This window comes from Lupinus angustifolius, chromosome LG06 (assembly GCF_001865875.1).
Source record: "Lupinus angustifolius cultivar Tanjil chromosome LG06, LupAngTanjil_v1.0, whole genome shotgun sequence".
Taxonomy (NCBI): Eukaryota; Viridiplantae; Streptophyta; class Magnoliopsida; order Fabales; family Fabaceae; genus Lupinus; species Lupinus angustifolius.
In genome coordinates this window covers 13,434,389-13,457,078 of record NC_032014.1, presented here as the reverse complement: position 1 = coordinate 13,457,078, position 22,690 = coordinate 13,434,389, and the positions used below count along the sequence as shown (strand labels likewise).

At 32.6% G+C, this 22,690-nt stretch overlaps 1 protein-coding gene and 1 pseudogene across 1 annotated transcript; one reads left to right on the top strand and one right to left on the bottom strand.

The window, feature by feature from the left end:
- On the bottom strand, positions 2,019 to 5,876 carry LOC109349979 (probable phospholipid hydroperoxide glutathione peroxidase). The gene is made up of 6 exons (XM_019591069.1): positions 5,484 to 5,876; positions 4,689 to 4,765; positions 3,737 to 3,798; positions 3,445 to 3,563; positions 2,382 to 2,549; positions 2,019 to 2,256 (listed from the first exon to the last, which is right to left on the bottom strand). The coding sequence occupies exons 1-6, from the start codon at positions 5,754 to 5,756 to the stop codon at positions 2,227 to 2,229; spliced, it is 729 nt and encodes a 242-aa protein (XP_019446614.1). The 5' UTR covers positions 5,757 to 5,876; the 3' UTR covers positions 2,019 to 2,226.
- On the top strand, positions 13,131 to 14,360 carry LOC109350481 (annotated as a pseudogene).

Genomic DNA, 22,690 nt, shown 5'->3' with positions numbered 1-22,690 from the left:
CGTTTGTATTATGTATTCTACATATAAAAATGATTTTTATTTAATTAATTAAAATCTATTGAGTAAATCTATTGCATTGGTCACAATGTATATCCATTAAATTAAAAAATAGGAGTGCATGAAATATATTGCATTGGTCACAATGTATGCCATTGAGTAAAGAGAATGTGAATATTTGACATTTAAAACATCCACTACACGTTATAAACAATATGAAAGCGGGTTGACAGACACAGTAGTACCTGCCAATACGCTAGAAAATAAAATTAAGTGAAGATATCCAGACTTTATTCTTGATGAACACAATTGTATATGTATCGTTTCTTTAAGATTGAACAATTACCTCAAACGAATATATATTCATATGCAAATTACAATATATAATACAACTTAATACGTAGAATACACATTACAAATAATAGGAAAGCGGGTTGACAGACACAGTAATGCTTGTCAACACGCTAGTAAGGATAAAATTAGAAGTTAAAAAATGAAATTAGAAGTGATAAAATATGAAATAAATGTTTATTGGTATAAGTATATATAAAAATGAAATTATAAGTTATAAAATAAAATTAGAAAGTTGTAAAATATGAAATAAATGCTTATTAATATAAGTATATATAAAGATGAAATTAGAAGTTATAAAATAAAATTAGAAGTTATAAAATGTGAAATAAATGTTTAGTAGTATAAGTATATATAAAGATGAAAGTATAACTTATACAATAAAATTAGAAGTTATAAAATATGAAATAGGAAAACCCAAAATAACTTTATGAAAGTTAGGTTAGATTAGGTTTTTCCTTTATTAAGTAGTATGATTTTTTAAATTAATTTTTTGAAGGGCAAAATAGAAATATATAAATTATGCCATGGTGGTGGTTACACCATGTTTTGGCTTTATATATAGTATAGAAAGATAAAATTAGAAGTTATAAAATGAAATTAGAAGTTATAAAATAAAATTAGAAGTTATAAAATATGAAATAAATGTTTATTGGTATAAGTATATATAAAAATGAAATTAGAAATAATAAAATAAAATTAGAAAGTTATAAAATATGAAATAAATGTTTATTAATATAAGTATATATAAAGATGAAATTAGAAGTTATAAAATAAAATTAGAAGTTATAAAATATGAAATAAATATTTAGTAGTATAAGCATATATAAAGATGAAAGTATAACTTATACAATAAAATTTGAAGTTATAAAATATGAAATAAGAAAACCCAAAATAACTTCATGAAAGTTAGGTTAGGTTTTTCCTTTATTAAGTAGTATGATTTTTTTAAATTAAATTTTTGAAGAGTCAAATAGGAATATATAAATTATGTCATAGTGGTGGTTACACCATGTTTTGGCTTTATATATAGTATAGATTGATGGCAGGACAAAAAATTAACTTACTAGAACAAGTGGATCCCATCCCTTATTCTTTTTATAGTTGTAACGTTTTATTTCAGAGGTTTTAAGGTAAAACATTATTTCAGGAGTTATAATAAGATTTCTACACTAGAACACTCTCATTGAGTCGTTGCTTTATTAAAATAACTTTTAATAATGATGATATTTTAATAACTTATTTTAATAACTTTTAATAATGATGATATTTCAACTTCCCTCTTACCAAAATCACCGGTCTAAAACATCCTCAAGCTTTTATATAGATTTAAAACCTAATAGAACATTATGGTATCAACCTATATGATGAGGAATTTGTTTAAATTTTTTACTGAAAAATATCATGAAATCATAATAGTTAAAATGTTTTTTTTGCCATGTGTTACAATCCTCGTCCAGTACTAGATTCTGTAATACTAGAGAGAAATCCCATCTGATTTATAATAAAACATTATGATGATATCATACAATCCTCATCTACTACTAGACTCTGCAGTACTAGAGAGGAATCTCATCTAATTGTATAGAGACTTGGTTGTTGTATTATTCATCATTCACAATCCACAACTAAGCAAGTTTGCATCTTGATAAGGAAGTAAACCAACAAAATAGACAAACAATTGTATATCTAAACAAAGCTTAAGCAACAATGTACACACAGTAGTAAAGTGCACAATTTCATGAAAGATGAACAAATCTCAGAGATCCAGGATAAACTGTTTACATACATGAAAATGTAGGAATTGCACTAACATATGCAATACATTTCTTATTTATAACATTATTCATTTATTGGCAGCTCCAATCACTCATGTCTTCATGCATCCAACAACTTCTGTAAGTCCTTCTGTATACATCATCAGCAAGAGAAACATTCTATTAGTGTAAAAGTTTCAAGTATGTGAAGGCACTAATAATATGAGAATAGAGTATCTCCTGAGAATATTGGTGCCACCATGAAAATTGTCTTACCTCAATGCTTAGAGGAGAAGTTGTTGGTGCATAACGTTCAACAGCATTCCCATTTTTATCAACAAGGAACTTGGAGAAGTTCCATTTGATGTTATCTCCAAAGAGTCCACCTTTGCTTGATTTTAGAAACTTATAGATTGGAGCAGCATTGTCACCATTCACATTCACCTATATCAAATGCAAATAGACATGATCTAAGTATACATTCAGCACTACTGTAAAAAACTTCAAACATAGAGGTTTCTCCCATCTGAGATGAAATCCTTACTGAAATTAAAATATTCTACAAGAATCTAACAATTTGTTGAAAAATCCTTATTCCGGATGATTTCCAGCCTTCCACTCAGTAACTCTTTGCTCCCTTTTCCCCGAAGGGTCTGTTTGCGAGTTGGGTTTTAGAGGACAATGAAGATTTCAGAGCCATAAAATTCACTTGTGAGATGATTCTGAAGTCTTCTCTTTCCCTTTCTTCTTCTCTAAAACCTAACTCGTAAACGGACCTTAAAAAGTACCAACTAGTCACAACGCACCTCACAATTCATACCAAGTGGATGCCTAAAATCATCCAAACACTAGTTCAATTTAACAAGACAACAGGCTTAAAGTTCATGGCTCCTCTTTGATCTTAAATATCCAACACTATAACTGCCAACAAACCTGAGAATTTGGGATATTGAAAAGAGTCTCTTAAATATATGCTGAAATTGCTTTAATGCAATGAAGAACAAAATTGACATGGGCATAAAGTCTTGAAGCCGATATAATTAATATTTACTTCAAGGATTCAACTTCAAGTATTAATACATTAGGTAACCTAGGCTGGAAGTGTGGCAAATAACAGAAAAAGTCATCTGCTTTACTAATAATAATCTCTCTAGTTTTCACACAAAAGGTTACTATGGCATGCATTTAGAATTTACTCAAGGGATCAATCATTTGGAGATTAACGGAACACATATGTGCTGGACAGACAAGACTATAGTCTATAGATATATGGAGGACTTGGTATTTATCTGTATGAATGGAATCTCAAGCAGTGATAATAAGCACAGGTTGCACATACCTTGTCAAAAATGGGAAACTCGGCTTTGAAGCGAGTACAAGCGAACTCTACTATCTGCTCGTTAGAGCCAGGCTCCTGTTCTCCAAACTGGTTACATGGGAATGCCAGAATTTCAAGACCTGAATAAAGAAAGACCATGAATTTTAGAAAGGGTGTGGGATCCCACATTAAGTTAGTTGATTGAGCTTAAAAAACACGCCAAGCTTAAGTGTTTGCAAATCGCAACAATAGGTGTAGAAAGAAACATACGAAAAGGGACAAAATGGCATAAGAACAGACAACAACAACAGACCTTTCCCTTTGTATTTCTCATACAACTGATTCAGCTCTGTGTAATTGGAATTAGTCAAGCCACTGCATCAAAAATGAATGCACATCAATAATGTTAAAGGAATACAAATAATACTAAGGATGAGGCCTGTCCCATTTTCTGTGTCTCATTGTGTCTCCATCCAATTGAAAATTGTCATATACTTAAAAAAAAAACATAAAAACAAAATATAATTTTTTTATGTTAATTTGTAGAATTTGATTGGTTTGGGACATGAGGAAGGAAATATTTAGGGATAGAGGATCTTGGTTCTAATACTATAACCACAACAACAAGTCTTTAGGGTTGCTATATGGGTCAAATAACATCATATTAGACTATTGATATCTAAATCTCTTTAGGTGATTGCACTACCCTCTATGTGATCTACTCTTCTTTCTAGAGCTTCTAGAGGTCATGCCCAAATACTAAGGCGGAATTTTATTATTTTTCAACAAAAGGTACTATCTCAACTTTCTATACAAAAAATTCATTTTTATCTATACTTTCAATTTATTTTCCAATTACAGGCAAAAAACTCTCCAACATATATAAAACTTTATTACAATCTCTGCCAATTTTGGGGGCAAAAAAGGTATCTGGTTCACTAGATTTGGAACTCAATATAGAGCTTGCACTATTGAGTGAAATTAATAAAATTATTATAAGTTAAAGCTAGCCTATTAAGTTTGAACCTCTGGCAAAACAATAAGGTTGATTATCTTATGATCCGAGATTATGAGTTCAAATCATGAAACAGTTTATTCGCTTACGAAAAGTAAGACTGCATATATCGGCCCTTACGAGACCCTACCAAGTATAAGGCTCATACACGTGGACAACATTTTTTTAAAAGCTAACTTATTACCTTCCAAATACATAGTTAAATAAGGAAATTGAAGAGGGAGAGAAAAAAAAGAGAATTTGGGAGTACCATTGTGAGGCAACATTGACAATAAGAAGGACCTTTCCTTTGTAGGCACCAAGATTAACATCATTTCCCTTGACATCCTATAAAAATAACAACAAGTCTTAATCAAAGATTGAATGATGTTATAATACTCTATCTTAAATTATATTTTTTGACAATATATTTATCTCTAAATATTTCCTATTTATCAGTATAAGCATAAAACCTCATATATATATATATATATATATATATATATATGATAGGTTAAATTACTAAATAAACTAATATTTAAAAGAATAAAATTAAGCTAGTAAAAAACTCATACTACATTCCAATCCTTATTTTTCCATATACTAGCTAAATAGGATAAATTACTAAGGTTAAAAATAAAATTAAGTTAGTAAAAAAAAAAACTCATATTACAAATCAATCCTTATTGCTTTTCTAACCCTTACCTGCAGTCTAGATTGTGCATTTTGTTGAAGCCACTAGGTTTTACTAACGGTCCCTTCACTCTATCGTTTCTCTCCCTTATGTCATTCAAAAGATACCCTGGTCGCTAGATCTAACGAGGTTCAATTGTTCTTTGCTTCCTATTTCTATCTTTCTAGTTCCTCCATGAGTCTCATGAATAAGTAGAGGAAGGTTCGCTGGATTGAAAGAGAAAGAAGATGGAAAGAGGTTGAGAAAAGGGAATATGGGATCTCCAATTCAACCTACACTCCAACACAATCATCCCACACAATCTAATCAAGGTGTACTGATAAACAAGATCAATATAAATGAAAGGGATGATGAAGCATCAATATAACATACCTTAACAGTGAAGTCATAGACTGAATTGGCGTTTGATGGGGTAGCCATAGTGTGATCTTTTCTCGAACAGAAATGTTTTGGTTTTGAAATTGAAAGACCCAGTTTTGGTTTAATGGAAAGACTAAACAATGAAATTTGATTATGGTTGTTAGGAATATTAGAGAAGGAGTGAAAAGAAGAAGAAAGAGGAGCAGCTAGCCTTGTAGTAGTAGTAGTTATGTTGTTTCTACCAAACAATGTGAAGAAGATGCGATTTGTTGATGCACAAATCATTGAGAAAGATCGATACAAATTGAGATATGTTACAAAGTTTAAAGCATATACTTTCTCTGCGTATAAATTAAGTAACAATAGTTAGAGTTCCACTTGGCATAGTTGGGTCCATTATATTATTCCATTGATTTCATAGCATATACACGTTGATGCTTTGCATGAGTACACGTGGGGAGTGGATGAGTGGCGCGGCAGAAAACAATGTTATGCATGGTTGAAAACTTGTTTGTGTCTCGGTACTATGAGCATGAGTTGAGACGGATTAATGTTTGCCTTTATTCAACCTTGATATTGGTTGAGTTATTTTTTGAATTCAGACCTAATTCTAAATTTGAAGTTAATCCGGCCCTAAATATTGATCGGACCAACCTTTAAATCTGGTCTGATCCTAGATCCAATTAAATATAATGCATACATGAAGTCTTTTTAATATTAGTTATTATTATGAATATGCAATTTGACATATAAAATGATATATGTATATATATTGTGAATTATATGTATATGATAAAAAATTAGAGAATCAATCATACTTTCGACCAAAAAGATGTCATTATTCGATACAATTGAATAAAGACACATACAAATACGATGAGTGAGTGACTATGGGCAGGGTTGGGTCGGATCATGTTTGGTCTTTATCCGATCATAAATATTGAATGATCTAATTTTTTAACCCAGATCCAATCCTAGGTCTGATGAGACACGATCCTATTTGGGCTTGATTATGATCTGACCATACTGGGTGAACGGGTAGGGCCTGATCCTACTCATCCCTACTCAATACACTATATATTGTCAATGTAAAAGTTTATACAATTAATAAATTATTTATTTATATTACTTTTATTTAAGACTTAATATGATTAAATATGAATGATGAATGATGAATGATATAAGAATAGTGTAAAAAATTATACTATCAGTATATAAATCTTTTTATCTTATTTAATATAAAAAGGAAAAAATATTGAAAAATAATTATGTTTTTATGAGAAGTGTAAATTCAGTTTTTTAATATTAGTATTTCTTTATTGTAGTTCACTTATTAATACAACAATTTTTATTATGCCAAAAATAGAATATATCAAAATTCAATGTAAAGATCTGGAATTCCCCTAGTGATGCGCTACATCTAACAGTAACAACCATAGATGACAGAATTGGAATTTTATGTTATATTTGAGTGAACAACCAAAATTTTACGATAATAACATCCTAAAATCACAAGACACAACCACAAAAAGTTTGAAGCTCAAATTTCCCATAGTCATGCACTACGTGCAACAGTAACAATCATATATGGGGAAATTTTGAAATTCATTTATATTTGAGTGAACAACCAAAACATTGCATCAATAACATCCTAAAATCACATGACACAACCATACAAAGTTTCAAGCCAAAATTCAAAGGCTAACTAATTTAACTGAACAATAAAAATTCAAGACATATTCAAAATAAAACTTCAAAAATAGAAAAGAAATGGAAAATATTTTTTATTTTATTTTCAAGAGGGAGTTTTCAGATATAGTATGAAAAGTCCAATATAATAGATTTTTCTACCTCAAATGCATACAAAATTTGTCCAATTCTGATAAATAGTACAACATGTATGCCAAAAATAGAATTTATCAAAATTCTATGCAAAGAGCCCAAATTTCTCATAGGGACGCACTACATGCAATACTAACAACCAGACAGGGCATAAATTGAAATTTGTGCTAAGTTTGAGTTAACAACCAAAACATTGCAATAATAACATCCTAAAATCATAGGAAACAACCACAAAAAGTTTCAAGCCCAAATTTCCAGTAGTCATGCTCTACATGAAAGAGTAACCACCGTAGAGAAGAGATTTGGAAATTAATGTTATATTTGAGTAAACAACCAAAACTTTGCATCAATAACATCATAAAGTCATAGGACACAATAACAAAATGTTTCAAGCCTAAATTCAAAGCCAAACTGATTTAACTGAACAAGAAAAATTCAAAACAAAGAGCCTGAATTTTCAGGATTTCTATATGGGATTTTTTAGACATAGTATGAAAAGAACGATAGAATGGATTTTTCTAACCCAAATGCATATAAAATTTGTCCAATTATGATAAACAGTTCAAAAGTTACGCCAAAAATAGAATATATCAAAATTCAATGCAAAGAACCGAATTTCTCCTAGTGATGCGCTACGTGCAACAGTAACAACCATAGAGGGCATAATTGGAATTTCATATTATATTTGAGTGAACAACCACAATTTCGCGACAATAACATCCTAAAATCATAAGACACAACCGCAAAAAGTTCCAAGCCCAAATTTCTCCTAATCATGCACTACGTGCAACAGTAACAACCATATAGGGAATAACTGGAAATTCATGTTATATTTGAGTGAACAATCAAAACTTTGCATTAATAACATCCTAAAATCACATGACACATCCACAAAAGGTTTCAAGCCAAAATTTAAAGCCTAACTGATTTGTCTGAACAAGAAAAATTCAGCACAAAATCAAAGTAAAACTTCAAAAATAGAAAAGAAATGGAAAAAAGTGTTTTTTTATGGATTTTTAGGAGGGAGTTGTGAGACGTAATATGAAAAGTTTGATATAATGAATTTTTGCTATGCCAAATGCACATAAAATTTCTCCCTTTCTGATAAACAATTCAAAAGTTATGCCAAAAATATAATTTATCAAAATTCAATTCCAAGTGTAACGCCCCGAAAATTACTCCATAAATATAATGCTCAAAAATGAGTAAATTTTTTTTTGAATAATGTAACGTAAACTTATCATCTTTATATTCGTTTCTTTTTCGGGACATCATTTTAAGTAACATATATTGCAGAAAACAAAAGTTGTTACCTAATGGTAACAAAAAATAACACAATATAACTTTGAATAATACTTCATTTAATAACGGAAAATATCTGTACGAAATACAAGGTAGAAGAAATATTCGCCCAAACTGAAATTACACAAAAGGCTGAGACATCCAACACATCAAAAAGTACCCTACACAGATCTAAGTCGCAAGGGCTTGTGTAGGTGTACTGAACTCCCTCAATCTTTCATGCCCCCTCCTGGTACATCGAGAAGCGGTAACTCTGAATCCTCCCAGAATGATCCATCTGAATAAAACGCGATCCAAAAACAAATAGAGAGAAGAGGGAGTAAGACATCTAATGAATATTACTCATTGACGGCGTGGAATTACATGAAATATCACATCCAGACAGACATGCGTAATAAACACAATATATACATCACATATAAAAATGCACAATGATGAATGATGTTATAATCTAAGATTATGAGGATCAAAGTCCACAATCTCAATATATGAATGTCATGCTTGTTTCATCCATCCTTTCACCAATATCCTCCAAATATATTATTCGAAAATAACCAAGAGTACAGGTCTCATAACAAGCCGATTTGAACGCACCAAAAATTATTCCTCGGAAGGATATATGATCGATATGTTCCGAAGAACTGTCCATTTCAGGACGGTGTCGTATCAAACACTTTCTAGGCACCCCTCTCATTGATCCTGATTGCAAAGAGGGGTTGTTAGAGATCGTCTAGTTTGCACTGTGAGAACTGTCCGATCCAACAGAATACCTCATCCAGGAATACAAGGGACTCGTCTCACCCTCAAGACTTTGTTGACGAACCACCGCCACCGTCGTTCCTCTCAACATCTCGGGGCTCGTTTGTCTCTCGTAAATTTCCTCTCCAGTACTTCATTATCCATAATGAGTATGCACACTAACCGAGGTTAGCCGATTAAATCTTTTAATCATTATTTTATATGATCGGCCCAACCTAAGACATCTCTTAGAGGAATGCTTCTTGTGGGACCCGATCTTACGTCAACACATAAATAGAGGAATAACATCCCTACCACTACGAACCATCGCTGAATCACCCTGGACGACCACATGGCTAAGCCTCTTACATTCAGACGACCTTGCTGCGTGGTATCTTGTAATCCTTTTTTTTTGGGCATCACCCTAATCACGACATCAAAGTCGGAAACCTTGCCCTAAATAAGGCGCAAGAACAAATGTACTCATATATGTTTGTCGATTTTGGGCACCAGACTCAATCATATGAGTCACGGTCTTTCCCAAGTGTAAAGACACTTCACACCCAAGCTAGGGCTATTGCCTAAGCAATCAAACAATCACAATCAGTCAAAAATACTGTTTGTCTTTCATCCAAGCGAGAGCCTGCGCTCAAGCGACCAATTAATCAAAACATACTCAATTTCATGCATGGTTCTCGCTCGAGCGAGGGACTGCCGCTCAAGCTAAAAATCCATCAAAAACTGGTCAAAATATCTGTCTGGATTTGCCCGGGCGAGGTACGGTCGCCTGGGCGCCAAAAACGCCCAAAACAGGTTGTTTGGCCCTCGCCCAAAACAGGCTGTCTGGCCCTCTCCCAAGCAAGGCTGGCTCGCCCAGGCGAGGGGTTGCTCGCCTAAGCGCTATTTGGAACCATTCTTCTCTGTTTCTCCCTTGCCCGTGCGAGGTGGTCCAGTTACCATGACCATTTTCCTCACCCTTTTGCGCTACCGAATCGAAACTCTCAGCTGTTTTCGATCCCAATGCATTTTAGTTTCTCGAGTGGTGTTCCTTCATGGATAAACACCATAATACTTGATATTTTAAGCTACCCTAATCATACAACTTAATAAAGTATCCGAACAAAATCCAGGCAAGCAAAATAATTGATTAAGTACGGGTTTTCTTAATACACAAATATAACTCCAAACTTTTGAGATAGTTTAGGAGATCCGGATGTCATATCCGGACACCACTATGTCACGATGTATTCTCCCTCACCTTAGATTGTCGTGCTTGATTTTCTTTACGAGAGAGTGGGTTGGTTGACCGACTTCGAGAGCTTCGAGACTAAACATACAAAAACAATTTAGTGATTTGCAATTTAGATTTCTTCATAATAACTTGAAGGTAAAGACATTGTTTAACACTTTGATCCATTTATGAACTCGACAACTTTCATCCATGCGGTCCAAGATTCACATTTTTGAACTATCCTTTATCATCGAAAGTCTTGTTCCTGATTTCCAACATTTTCCAAGGTGAGATTTTAATAAAGTTTACACTTTTATCACTTCCTAACACTTTAAGTTTATAAAGTCAAGACTTTTATAAGTCATCTTTTATCCCAAGTCATTACTTGAACTTGGAAATCAAAGTATATCCTTTACTAATCAACCTTTAACTCATAATATTTTTACCACAACACATCCATAAACATTTTGGATTTCAAAGTTGGAAACTAAACTTTTCCTAAACACATTTAGGTCATGATTTAGACCTAAAGCTAAGGAAAGTTTTGATCTTTCAATTTATCATTAAACACTTTAAAGGTTCATTTCATAACAAAATCATCCCCTTTGAAATAAAATCAAACCTCAACATAAAAGTATACTATTCTAAACTTGTCCAAGGCCATGGTTTTTCAAGCAAAAAACAAGTGAAAAATCCAAACTTTGCATGGTTAGAAAAATCCTTAAATGTTCATTTGATATACAAACCATCACCTTTAACCATGTTCAAATACCAACAAAATACTAACTCTTTAAACATCAAACTAAAACAACCCCATGAACACAAAGAGTTCATGGTTTCAAAATAACTTTCAAAGTTCAAGAAATATCTATTTGGAGTTTTGAACATAAAAAGAGTTAGAAAGATTTTTAGAACATTTCAACGGTTGAAAATGTTCATAACATACATATAAACATCATATTAAAATTTCATAAACATCTAATGGTTGGATCTTAAGAAGATGAAGAATCAAAATGAAGAAGAATGGAGAACTACCTTAAGAGTTCTTTAGAAAATGCAAAGTGAAGAAAGAGATTGAAAAAATGCCAAAGGTTTCTTCTAAGCTAGGGTTGACTCTTTTAAAGAAAATAAATCTTATTTTGGAGTGGGTAAAAACCAAAGGTTTCTTCCAAAACGTTGATGGTGTAAGAGATATGTGAGTGATTTTAGGGATTTGGTGTAAGATGATATGTACTTTTGCTTGTGTAATTGATTTTAGGGATTTCAAGCCAAAATTGAAAGCCTAACTGATTTAATAGAACAATAAATATTCAAGAATAATTCAAAATAAAACTGCAAAAATAGAAAAGAAATGGAAAAAAGGTTTTTTGGATTTTCAAGATGGAGTTTTCAGACGTAGTTTAGGAAGTCTGACATAATGGATTTTTCTACCCAACTGAATATAAATATTTTTCAATTGTGATAAACAGTTCAAAAGTTATGCGAAAAATGTAATTTATCAAAATACGATGGAAAAAACTCAAATTTCCCCCATTGATGCACTACATGTAACAATAAAAACAAGTGAGGACATCAATGGAAATTTGTGTTAAATTTGTGTTGACAATCAAAATTTTGCAACAATAACATCCTAAAATCATAGGAAACTATTACAAAAAGATTCAACCCTGAATTTCCCCTTGTCATGCTCTACTTGAAATAGTAACAACCATATAGGGCAGAATTGTAAATTCATGTTATATTTTGAGTTATAGGAAATTCTGAACAACAAAAATTCGAAATAGGAAATTCGGAACAACAAAAATTCTGAAAAGATTCGAAATAAAACTTCAAAAAATAGAAAAGAAATGAAAAAAGTGTTTATTTGGATTTTTAGGAGGGAGTTTTCAGACGTAGTATGAAAAGTTCGATATAATGGATTTTTCTACCACAAATGCATATGAAATTTGTCCAATTCTGATAAACAGTTCAATAGTTAAGCCAAAAATAGAAGTTATCATAAAAATCACAGAGGGCAACAATAAAAATCACAGAGGGCAAAATTGGAATTTCATATTATATTTGAGTGAACAGCCAAAATTTTGCGTCAATAACATCCTAAAATCATAAGACCCAACCACAAAAAATTTCAAGACTAAATTCAAAGCCTAACTGTGAACACCTAATTTTGTCCTACCTTTACTCTTATCTTGTGCAAGACTCAATAAAAAATAAAACATGGTTTCATGATTTGAGTGAGCATTCATATAATTGAGTTGGGTATGATTCGTATGCAGGTAAGGCCCAAAAATCAACTACGTCCTCTAAATTTGAATTAATTTACAGCACCGAACTCTCATTTCATGTCGACCTGATTTTGGCATTTTTGCATTAATCCAAGTTAGCATAAACCAGTATGTGTAAAGTTTGCTTTGTGAACATAACGCATATGATATATAAGGTAACATACTCATGTTATTGGCTGTGATGATTACACTATGCCTATGATATAGGAGTAGTATTGAAGGAAAATATCATGTTTACAATATCACTAGATTGAAAGCTGAAATGAATTATTTGATTATAATATCTCTACTCATGTTGATACCAAGGAAGTTATTCAAACTGGAAAGGCCCCTGAAGCATTGGATCTATATTCTCGAGCTATCAAATCCAACCTTCTTTTGGTGTCAGGTGTTCTTGGCCTTGTTCCTCAGACTGGAAGGTTCATCTATGATAATGTTGAAGATCAAACAGAGCAACTTCTAGAAATGTGGAAGAAATCCTTAAAGTTGGTGGTGCTAGCTGCTCATCGGTTGTTAAAGCACCAATTTTATTGGCTGACTTGAAGGATTTTAGGATAGTCAAAGAGACTTATGCTACAAACTTCCCTAAACTTCCCTTCACCTGCCATTGCTCGTGCAACATATCAAGTTGCTGCATTGCCAAAAGATGCCACAGATTTAGGAAAATGAAAATATAAACCTGCCTGAAACATCAATGCCATGATTTCATTATAAGTGACAGTTATTCACAAGCAGTAAAAACTTATAATTAGGAATGTTAAGGGGAATGCAACCAGCAAGAAACATCAGCAATGGGAAGCTAAAAAGATGCTAAATCCATGATAATCATGCACACATTCTTGGACAGTTACTGAATAAATAACAATCAAGGATAAGTTATGCATTTAGAAATCAGCCACGACATGGATTTCAGCAGGCATAAAATTAAAGTCAGCCATGAATCAGCATGATTTCTAATAAAGTGATATGAAAAAGATGAATGGCAGTGTTATTGCCATATCAGTTACAGATCAAGCAATCATTAGTAGCATTCATAGGCAATTTATCATATTAAAGTCAGAGAGCAAAAGGCATGGAATTTCTGGTTTCAGTTAGTAATTCAGAAAGGTTTTGTATTAACCCTTACTCAGCTATAAATAGGGAGTCACCATTGCTACACAGATACAAAAAAAAAGTTCGGAAAGTATAGGTATACTCAGAAAACACATAAGAATACACAAGCATATCACACATACAGTAAACGCAGAGAGCATTCCAGAGGGCACTCAATGAAAAAAACAGAGAAGAGAGTTAGTAAAAAAGGAGTAACGCACGAAGAAAGTTCACTTATCATACCAGTTCATACGACCATAACCAGAAAGTAATCACCATACATACATTCAGGCAAAAGCAACCCAGGGATAGAGTTATAAGTCAAGAATGCAGTGACACATATAGCAACACAAAGCATACAGCCAGGTAAGCATTCCAACCATAAAAATTATTTTGTGAACATACCTTGCTTTATATGATATACGTGCTAGGCTTGGATGCTTAATTCATCATTATCTTTAATCAAGCATACCCACTGGTCTCAGCATAATGTATCTACTTAAGTAAAAAAAATTAATTAAGAATGAAATTGATGATGCAATGCGAAAACCTTAAGGTATCATAATTCGTTTTGTGTGATCCTTGTTCTCTCAAACCAGTCTTTCATCATTCAAACTCCGTAATATAAAGTTAAATAGAAGAGGGATAAAATTCCTCACCGAATTGTTGCCTCTGCCGGTTCCGAATCACGAATGCTCTTCTTCTCCCAACACAACACCCTCCTCGGTACCATCTCTTCAACCCAACCTCACGAGCCTCTGTCACCACCGAGAGTCACCTTGAACCACCGCATCTCACCGTGAACCACCTTTGGCCGTGATTGTTGTTCATCGCCGCTGGAGGACGAAAGTCAGAAAAAATAAAAATATTTTGTTATGATAATTAATTTCTAAATAAATATTTGTTAAGGGTATAAAAGTCCATGTTATTAGCGAGTGTACCGTTTTAATACGGGCGGACGGGGTGCCAATACCTTCTATCTTTAATCAAGCATACCCACTGGTCTCAGCATAATGTATCTACTTAAGTAAAAAAAATTAATTAAGAATGAAATTGATGATGCAATGCGAAAACCTTAAGGTAGCATAATTCGTTTTGTATGATCCTTGTTCTCTCAAACCAGTCTTTCATCATTCAAACTCCATAATATAAAGTTAAATAGAAGAGGGATAAAATTCCTCACCGAATTGTTGCCTCTGCCGGTTCCGAATCACGAATGCTCTTCTTCTCCCAACACAACACCCTCCTCGGTACCATCTCTTCAACCCAACCTCACGAGCCTCTGTCACCACCGAGAGTCACCTTGAACCACCGCATCTCACCGTGAACCACCTTTGGCCGTGATTGTTGTTCATCGCCGCTGGAGGACGAAAGTCAGTCACCGTCGTGCCCTCATTTACCACCATCGCGAATCAGACCCGCTTCGTTCTAGCCACGAACGATGCTCCTTATCGCCGCCGCTGCCAGTGAAGGTGGAGAAGAAGAGGAGATTTGGGAATTTATCCCCATTCTTCCAGGCTAGGGATTCTAATCCCTCATTCACGTGAAACAAGGGTTAACCCCTTTCTTTTTTTTCTTTTTTCTTTTAACTAAATTGCTTTGATTATTCTAATTTCTATTTTTTATCTTTTGGTATTTATTCCTAGTTATTTATTTCAGTAATGTCTTATAGAAATATCAATTAATCAAAATACTTCTTCATACATATACTCATCAATGACTCTAAGCAAGATGTCTTAAATTATTAGCAAAAAGTCTATTAAAACATGTACTTTTAAAATAACATTTTTAGGTAATTCTCATCTAAATATTAAATAATTCCCAAACATATTTATTAATTAATCCTATAACTATAAAATAACGCAACTATTTTACTAAATAAATTAAATATGAAATTCTTATAGTGAGGTTATGATTCGAGTCGTATCTAACTTCTCTGAAAATGAGAAGAAGGTCTACAACCAATATCATCTCTAAGCTATTAATTTCGTATATAGAAAATAATGCTCAAACATATTCTGTTAATTCCATAATTATAAAAAATGCAACACTATAAATCATATTAATATCAGTTTTAGCAAAAATCTAATAAAAATTATTCATCATATAATAAAAGATAAATGCTTTTAATATAATTTTGGGAGTTAATCAAAGATGGAGAGAAGGTCGCCCTGGAGGCCTCTTTCTTCTCAAATCATCTTTGAAAGGTTGCGCTACGCTGCTTCTTTTCAGTCGATTAAATCTCAAAATCGATTAAACTTTATTTTTTAAATCAATAACGACTGAATCAAACCAAACCAAACCGATCAACCAATTTTCTAAAGAACTACGTAAGCCTTGATTCCCTTAAAAGGGATACATAGGACCAGGGTCAATCTTGTCAGGCATAATAATAAAAAACTATTTTTCTTCTTAATAATTGATTAATTAATCATAAAATTTAATAATAATGATAATAATAATAAAGTCATATATTTTAAGACTCCCGAGCTCAGAATCTCTGCTTAAAGACCATATTATCCTAATTGGGCTTACTATAGAGTTTTCTACGTTTTAACCGCAAAAAACGTAGTGGCGACTCCAAATCAATCGAGAGAGGTAGAAATCGAGTTCGCCTCCTCCCAAGTCGTAGAGCCGGTCTTCCAACCGAAAATCGGGTCGCGACACTAACTAATATAACTAAACAAGAAAAGTTTTAGACAATTTCAAAATAAAATATAAAAAATAGAAAAAAATGGAAAAAAAATGGTTTTTTTGGATTTTCAATAGGCAGTATTCAGAGATAGTATGAAAAGTCCGATAGAATGAATTTTTCTACCCCAAATGCATATAAAATGTGTCTAATTTTGATAAACATATCGAATATTATGCCAAAAATAGAATTTAGCAAAATACTATGCAAAGAGCCCGAATTTCCCATAGTGATGCATTACATGCAAAAGTAACTTCCAGACAAGGTTGAAATGGAAATTCGTGTTAAATTTGAGTAACCACCCAAAATATTGCAACAATAACAACTTAAACTCATTGGAAACAACGACAATAAGTTTAAAGACCAAATTTCCCCTAGTCATGCACCACGTGCAACAATAACAACCACATAAGGTAAAATCATAGGACACAACCACAAAATGTTTCAAGCCAAAATTTAAAGCCTAATTGATATAATTGAACAAGAAAAATTCTAGACAAATTCAAAATCAAACTTCAAAAATAGAAAAGAAATAGAAAAAAGGGTTTTTATGGATTTTCAGGAGAGAGTATTATGATATAGTATGAAAAGTCCAATAGAATGTATTTTTCTACCCCAAATGCATATAAAATTTGTCCAATTCTGATAAAAAATTCAAAACTTATGGCAATACAAAATTTATCAAAATACTAATGCAAAGAGCCCAAATTTCCCATACTTTTGTACTGCATGTAATAGTAACAACTAGATAGGACAAAATTGGAAATTCATGTTAAATTTGAGTAAACAACCAAAACATTGCATCAATAACATCCTAAAATCGTAGGAAACAAGTACAAAAAGTTTCAAGCCCGAATTTCCTCTAGTCATGCACTACATGCAACACTAACAACCACATAAGGCAGAATTGGAAATTCATGTTATATTTGAGTAAACAATCAACAATTTGCACCAATAACATCCTAAAATCACATGACACATCCATAAAAAGTTTCAAGCCAAAATTTAAAGCCTAACTGATTTTACTGAACAAGAAAAATTCAACACAAATTCAAAATAAAACTTCAAAAATAGAAAAGAAATGAAAAAAAAGGATTTTTTTTGGATTTTCAGGAGGAAATTTTTAGAGACTCCCGAGCTCAGAATCTCTGCTTAAAGACCATATTATCCTAATTGGGCTTACTATAGAGTTTTCTACGTTTTAACCGCAAAAAACGTAGTGGCGACTCCAAATCAATCGAGAGAGGTAGAAATCGAGTTCGCCTCCTCCCAAGTCGTAGAGCCGGTCTTCCAACCGAAAATCGGGTCGCGACACTAACTAATATAACTAAACAAGAAAAGTTTTAGACAATTTCAAAATAAAATATAAAAAATAGAAAAAAATGGAAAAAAAATGGTTTTTTTGGATTTTCAATAGGCAGTATTCAGAGATAGTATGAAAAGTCCGATAGAATGAATTTTTCTACCCCAAATGCATATAAAATGTGTCTAATTTTGATAAACATATCGAATATTATGCCAAAAATAGAATTTAGCAAAATACTATGCAAAGAGCCCGAATTTCCCATAGTGATGCATTACATGCAAAAGTAACTTCCAGACAAGGTTGAAATGGAAATTCGTGTTAAATTTGAGTAACCACCCAAAATATTGCAACAATAACAACTTAAACTCATTGGAAACAACGACAATAAGTTTAAAGACCAAATTTCCCCTAGTCATGCACCACGTGCAACAATAACAACCACATAAGGTAAAATCATAGGACACAACCACAAAATGTTTCAAGCCAAAATTTAAAGCCTAATTGATATAATTGAACAAGAAAAATTCTAGACAAATTCAAAATCAAACTTCAAAAATAGAAAAGAAATAGAAAAAAGGGTTTTTATGGATTTTCAGGAGAGAGTATTATGATATAGTATGAAAAGTCCAATAGAATGTATTTTTCTACCCCAAATGCATATAAAATTTGTCCAATTCTGATAAAAAATTCAAAACTTATGGCAATACAAAATTTATCAAAATACTAATGCAAAGAGCCCAAATTTCCCATACTTTTGTACTGCATGTAATAGTAACAACTAGATAGGACAAAATTGGAAATTCATGTTAAATTTGAGTAAACAACCAAAACATTGCATCAATAACATCCTAAAATCGTAGGAAACAAGTACAAAAAGTTTCAAGCCCGAATTTCCTCTAGTCATGCACTACATGCAACACTAACAACCACATAAGGCAGAATTGGAAATTCATGTTATATTTGAGTAAACAATCAACAATTTGCACCAATAACATCCTAAAATCACATGACACATCCATAAAAAGTTTCAAGCCAAAATTTAAAGCCTAACTGATTTTACTGAACAAGAAAAATTCAACACAAATTCAAAATAAAACTTCAAAAATAGAAAAGAAATGAAAAAAAAGGATTTTTTTTGGATTTTCAGGAGGAAATTTTTAGACACAGTATAAGAAGTCCAATAGAATGAATTTTTTTACATCAAATGCATATAAAATTTGTCCAAATCTTACAAACAGTTCAAAAGTTATCCCAAAAATAGAATTTATCAAAATACTATGCAAAGAGCTCGTATTTCCCATAGTGATGCACTACATGCAATCGTAACAACGAGACAGTGCATAAATTGAAATTCGTGTTAAGTTTGAGTCAACAACCAAAACTTTGCAACAATAACATCCTAAAATCATAAAAAACAACCACAAAAAGTTTCAAGCCCGAATTTCCATTAGTCATGCTCTACATGAAAGTGTAACAACCATAGAGGGGAGATTTGGAAATTCATGTTATATTTGCGTGAACAACCAAAATTTGCATCAATAACATCCTAAAATCATAGGACACAACAACAAAAATTTTCAAGCCTAACTGATTTAACTGAACAAGAAAAATTCAAAAAAAAGACCCCGAATTTTCAGGATTTATAGGAGGGATTTTTCAGACATAGTATGAAAAGTCCGATAGAATGAATTTTTCTAAACCAAATGTATATAAAATTTGTCCAATTAGGATAAACAGTTCAAAAGTGATGCCAAAAATAGAATATATCAAAATTCAATGCAAAGATGAGGAATTTCCCCTAGTGATGCGCTACATCTAACAATAACTACCATAGAGGGCATAATTGGAATTTCATGTTATATTTGAGTGAACAACCAAAATTTCGCGACAATAACATCCTAAAATTACAAGACACAAGCAGAAAAAGTTTCAAGCTCGAATTTTCCCTAGTCATGCACTACGTGCAACAGTAACAACCACATATGGGGAAATTCGATATTCATGTTATATTTGAGTGAACAACCAAAACATTGCATCAAAAACATCCTAAAATCACATGACACAACCATACAAAGTTTCAAGCCAAAATTCAAAGCCTAACTGATTTAACTGAACAAGAAGAATTCAAGACATATTCAAAATAAAACTTCAAAAATAGAAAAGAAATGGAAAATGGTTTTTTTTCAAAAGGGAGTTTTCATATAGTATGAAAAGTCCAACATAATAGATTTTTCTACCCCAAATGCATACAAAATTTGTCCAATTCTGATAAATTGTGCAACAGTTATGCCAAAAAGGTTATGTTGATAGTCATGATTAGAGGTGAGTAGGACCCGCCTCTACCCGCTCACCTAGTTTAACCCGACCATAATTGGTTCTAAATTGCGTTGGTTCTCATCGAGTGTAGAATCAAGTTTGAGTTCAAAAATTAGACTTAAACAATATTTAGGATTGAGTTAGGGACATGCATGTCTTAGCCCGACCTCGTCCCATGGTCACTTACTCATGATGCTTGTATGTGTCTCTATTCAATAATATACAGAGTAATGACATATCTTTGGTCGTAAGTATCATTAATCTTCTTATTTTTCATCATATATACATGATTAATAATATGTATACATATATCATTTCATATGTGAAATTATATATTCATAATAATAACTAAAATCTCGAGAAGACTTTATCTAAATGAAATATGCATTTATATTTAATCGGATCTAGGATCGGGTTACAGACATTTACAGTCGGATTAGCTTGAAATTTATGTTCCAAAAATGACTCTAGCAACATTTAGGATCGGGTAAGGATGTCTCCACCACACTGTTTTGGATTTTTTTTTTACATTCTTAAATACACATCCCTCAGCATGTAATTCAATTTCTAGCTAGAGACCAACATGCATCTCCATTCATAACAATGAAAGTAATTAGGAAGTCATAGAATTTTTTTAATCTTCACAAAAATACCCTCGACAGAGCATTAAAATGGAGTGGCGGTTGGATAACATATCACAACTGTTGGAGCGGAAGACCCATGGAGAAAATATAATAGAGAAAATGACACCTAGAATTTAATGTAGTTCGACAATTTGCCTAAGTCCACAGCTGAAGAGCAACAAGGATTATTCCACTATGATAAAAGAGAACTACAAGTGTTTCACTCACTTCCCAAAACCCAACTACACCCAATCTCACTCTCACTCAAATATTTCTCACACAATTAGAACAAGAGAACAAGAAGAGAGAATATGCATTAAGCTAAGTATTTGGTGTGTCTTACAATGGCATAGAGCACTCCTATTTGTAGCCAAAGCTCTTGAATATTATGTGGCCAAAGGAAAAGAGCATTAATGTTGGTTTCACCATAGCCACTTCTTTTTACTTGGCTAGAAATTCTCCCTTTCTTCAAGATGATCTTTAGCCACTTCATTTTTGCTTGGCTCAAGAAAGTATTTTCATCATCTTATTCTTTTAGCCAATAATCAATAAATCTCCACCTTGGCTAAAAGACTACCATAGTTATTCTCCTGCTACTCTTCTTCATGCTTACTAGAGATTCTGAACATTAATCAAGTCCAGACAATGTGTGAACTTGGTAGTTGGAACTGCTTCGTCATCATGTCTGCCGAATTATTTGCAGTGGGTATTTTCTCCACTCTAACAACTCATCTCTCCATTATGTCTCTGATAAAGTGCATTCGAACATCAATATGCTTAGTTCTTTCATGATATATTGGATCCTTTGTCATATGTATAGCACTTTGACTATCATAATAGATGGTTGTTTCTTCGAGTTGTATATCCAACTCTTCAATTAAACCTTTCTCCCAAATGGCTTCCTTTACAGCTTTTGTTACTGCAATGTACTCTGCCTCAGTTGTAGACAAAACAACAATTGATTACAGTGTTGCTTTCCAACTAATAGTACAACCACACAGTGTAAGGACATACCTGGTGAGCGATCTTCGCTTATCTAGATTTCCAGCATAATCTGAGTCAACATATCCAGTGATCTTGTTTCCAACATCTTTGACTTTACCATACAAAAGCCGTATATTTGTGGTACCTTTCAGGTAGCGCATAATTCACTTCACAGCCTTCTAGTAAAATTTACCGTGAACTTTACCAGGATTTGCCATATATATGCTTACCATACTTACTGCATGAGAAATAGCTGGTCTAGTGCATACCATGGCATACATGAGACTGCCAACTGCACTAGCATAAGGTACACTTGACATCTCCTATTTTTCATTCTCAGATTGTGGACACAAGGTCATTGAAAGTTTGAAATGAGTCGCCAATGGAGTAGTGATTGGTTTAGCATTTTGCATGCCAAAGCGTTCAAACACTTTCTCAATATACTTCTTTTGTGCCAGAAAAAATGTCCCCTCTTTTCTATCCCTCTGAATCTCCATTCCCAGAATTTTATTTTCAGCTCCTAAGTCATTCATTTCAAATTCTGAGCTCAATTGAGCTTTCAAGTTTCTAATTTCTGACATGTTCTTACATGCGATCAACATGTCATCAACATATAAAAGCAAATATATGAATGACTTATTTGCAAGCTTCTTGTAGTAGACGCAACTATCATGTTCACTTATGGAATATCCATTTTCAAGCATGAAGGTGTCAAATCGTCGATATCATTGTCTGGAAGATTGCTTTTGGCCATATAAAGATTTCTTCAGCAAGCAAATATGATCTTTCATTCCTTGAACTTCAAATC

What these genes read in the sequence shown, in the direction of transcription:
- LOC109349979 (XM_019591069.1), bottom strand. Translation starts at nt 5,756, where the DNA reads ATGATTTGTGCATCAACAAATCGCATCTTCTTCACATTGTTTGGTAGA. An exon ending in TGAGAAATACAAAGGGAAAG is followed by an intron (nt 3,564 to 3,736) that starts GTCTGTTGTTGT and finishes TTCTTTATTCAG; the next exon opens with GTCTTGAAATTCTGGCATTC. An exon ending in AGTTTCCCATTTTTGACAAG is followed by an intron (nt 2,550 to 3,444) that starts GTATGTGCAACC and finishes CATTTGATATAG; the next exon opens with GTGAATGTGAATGGTGACAA.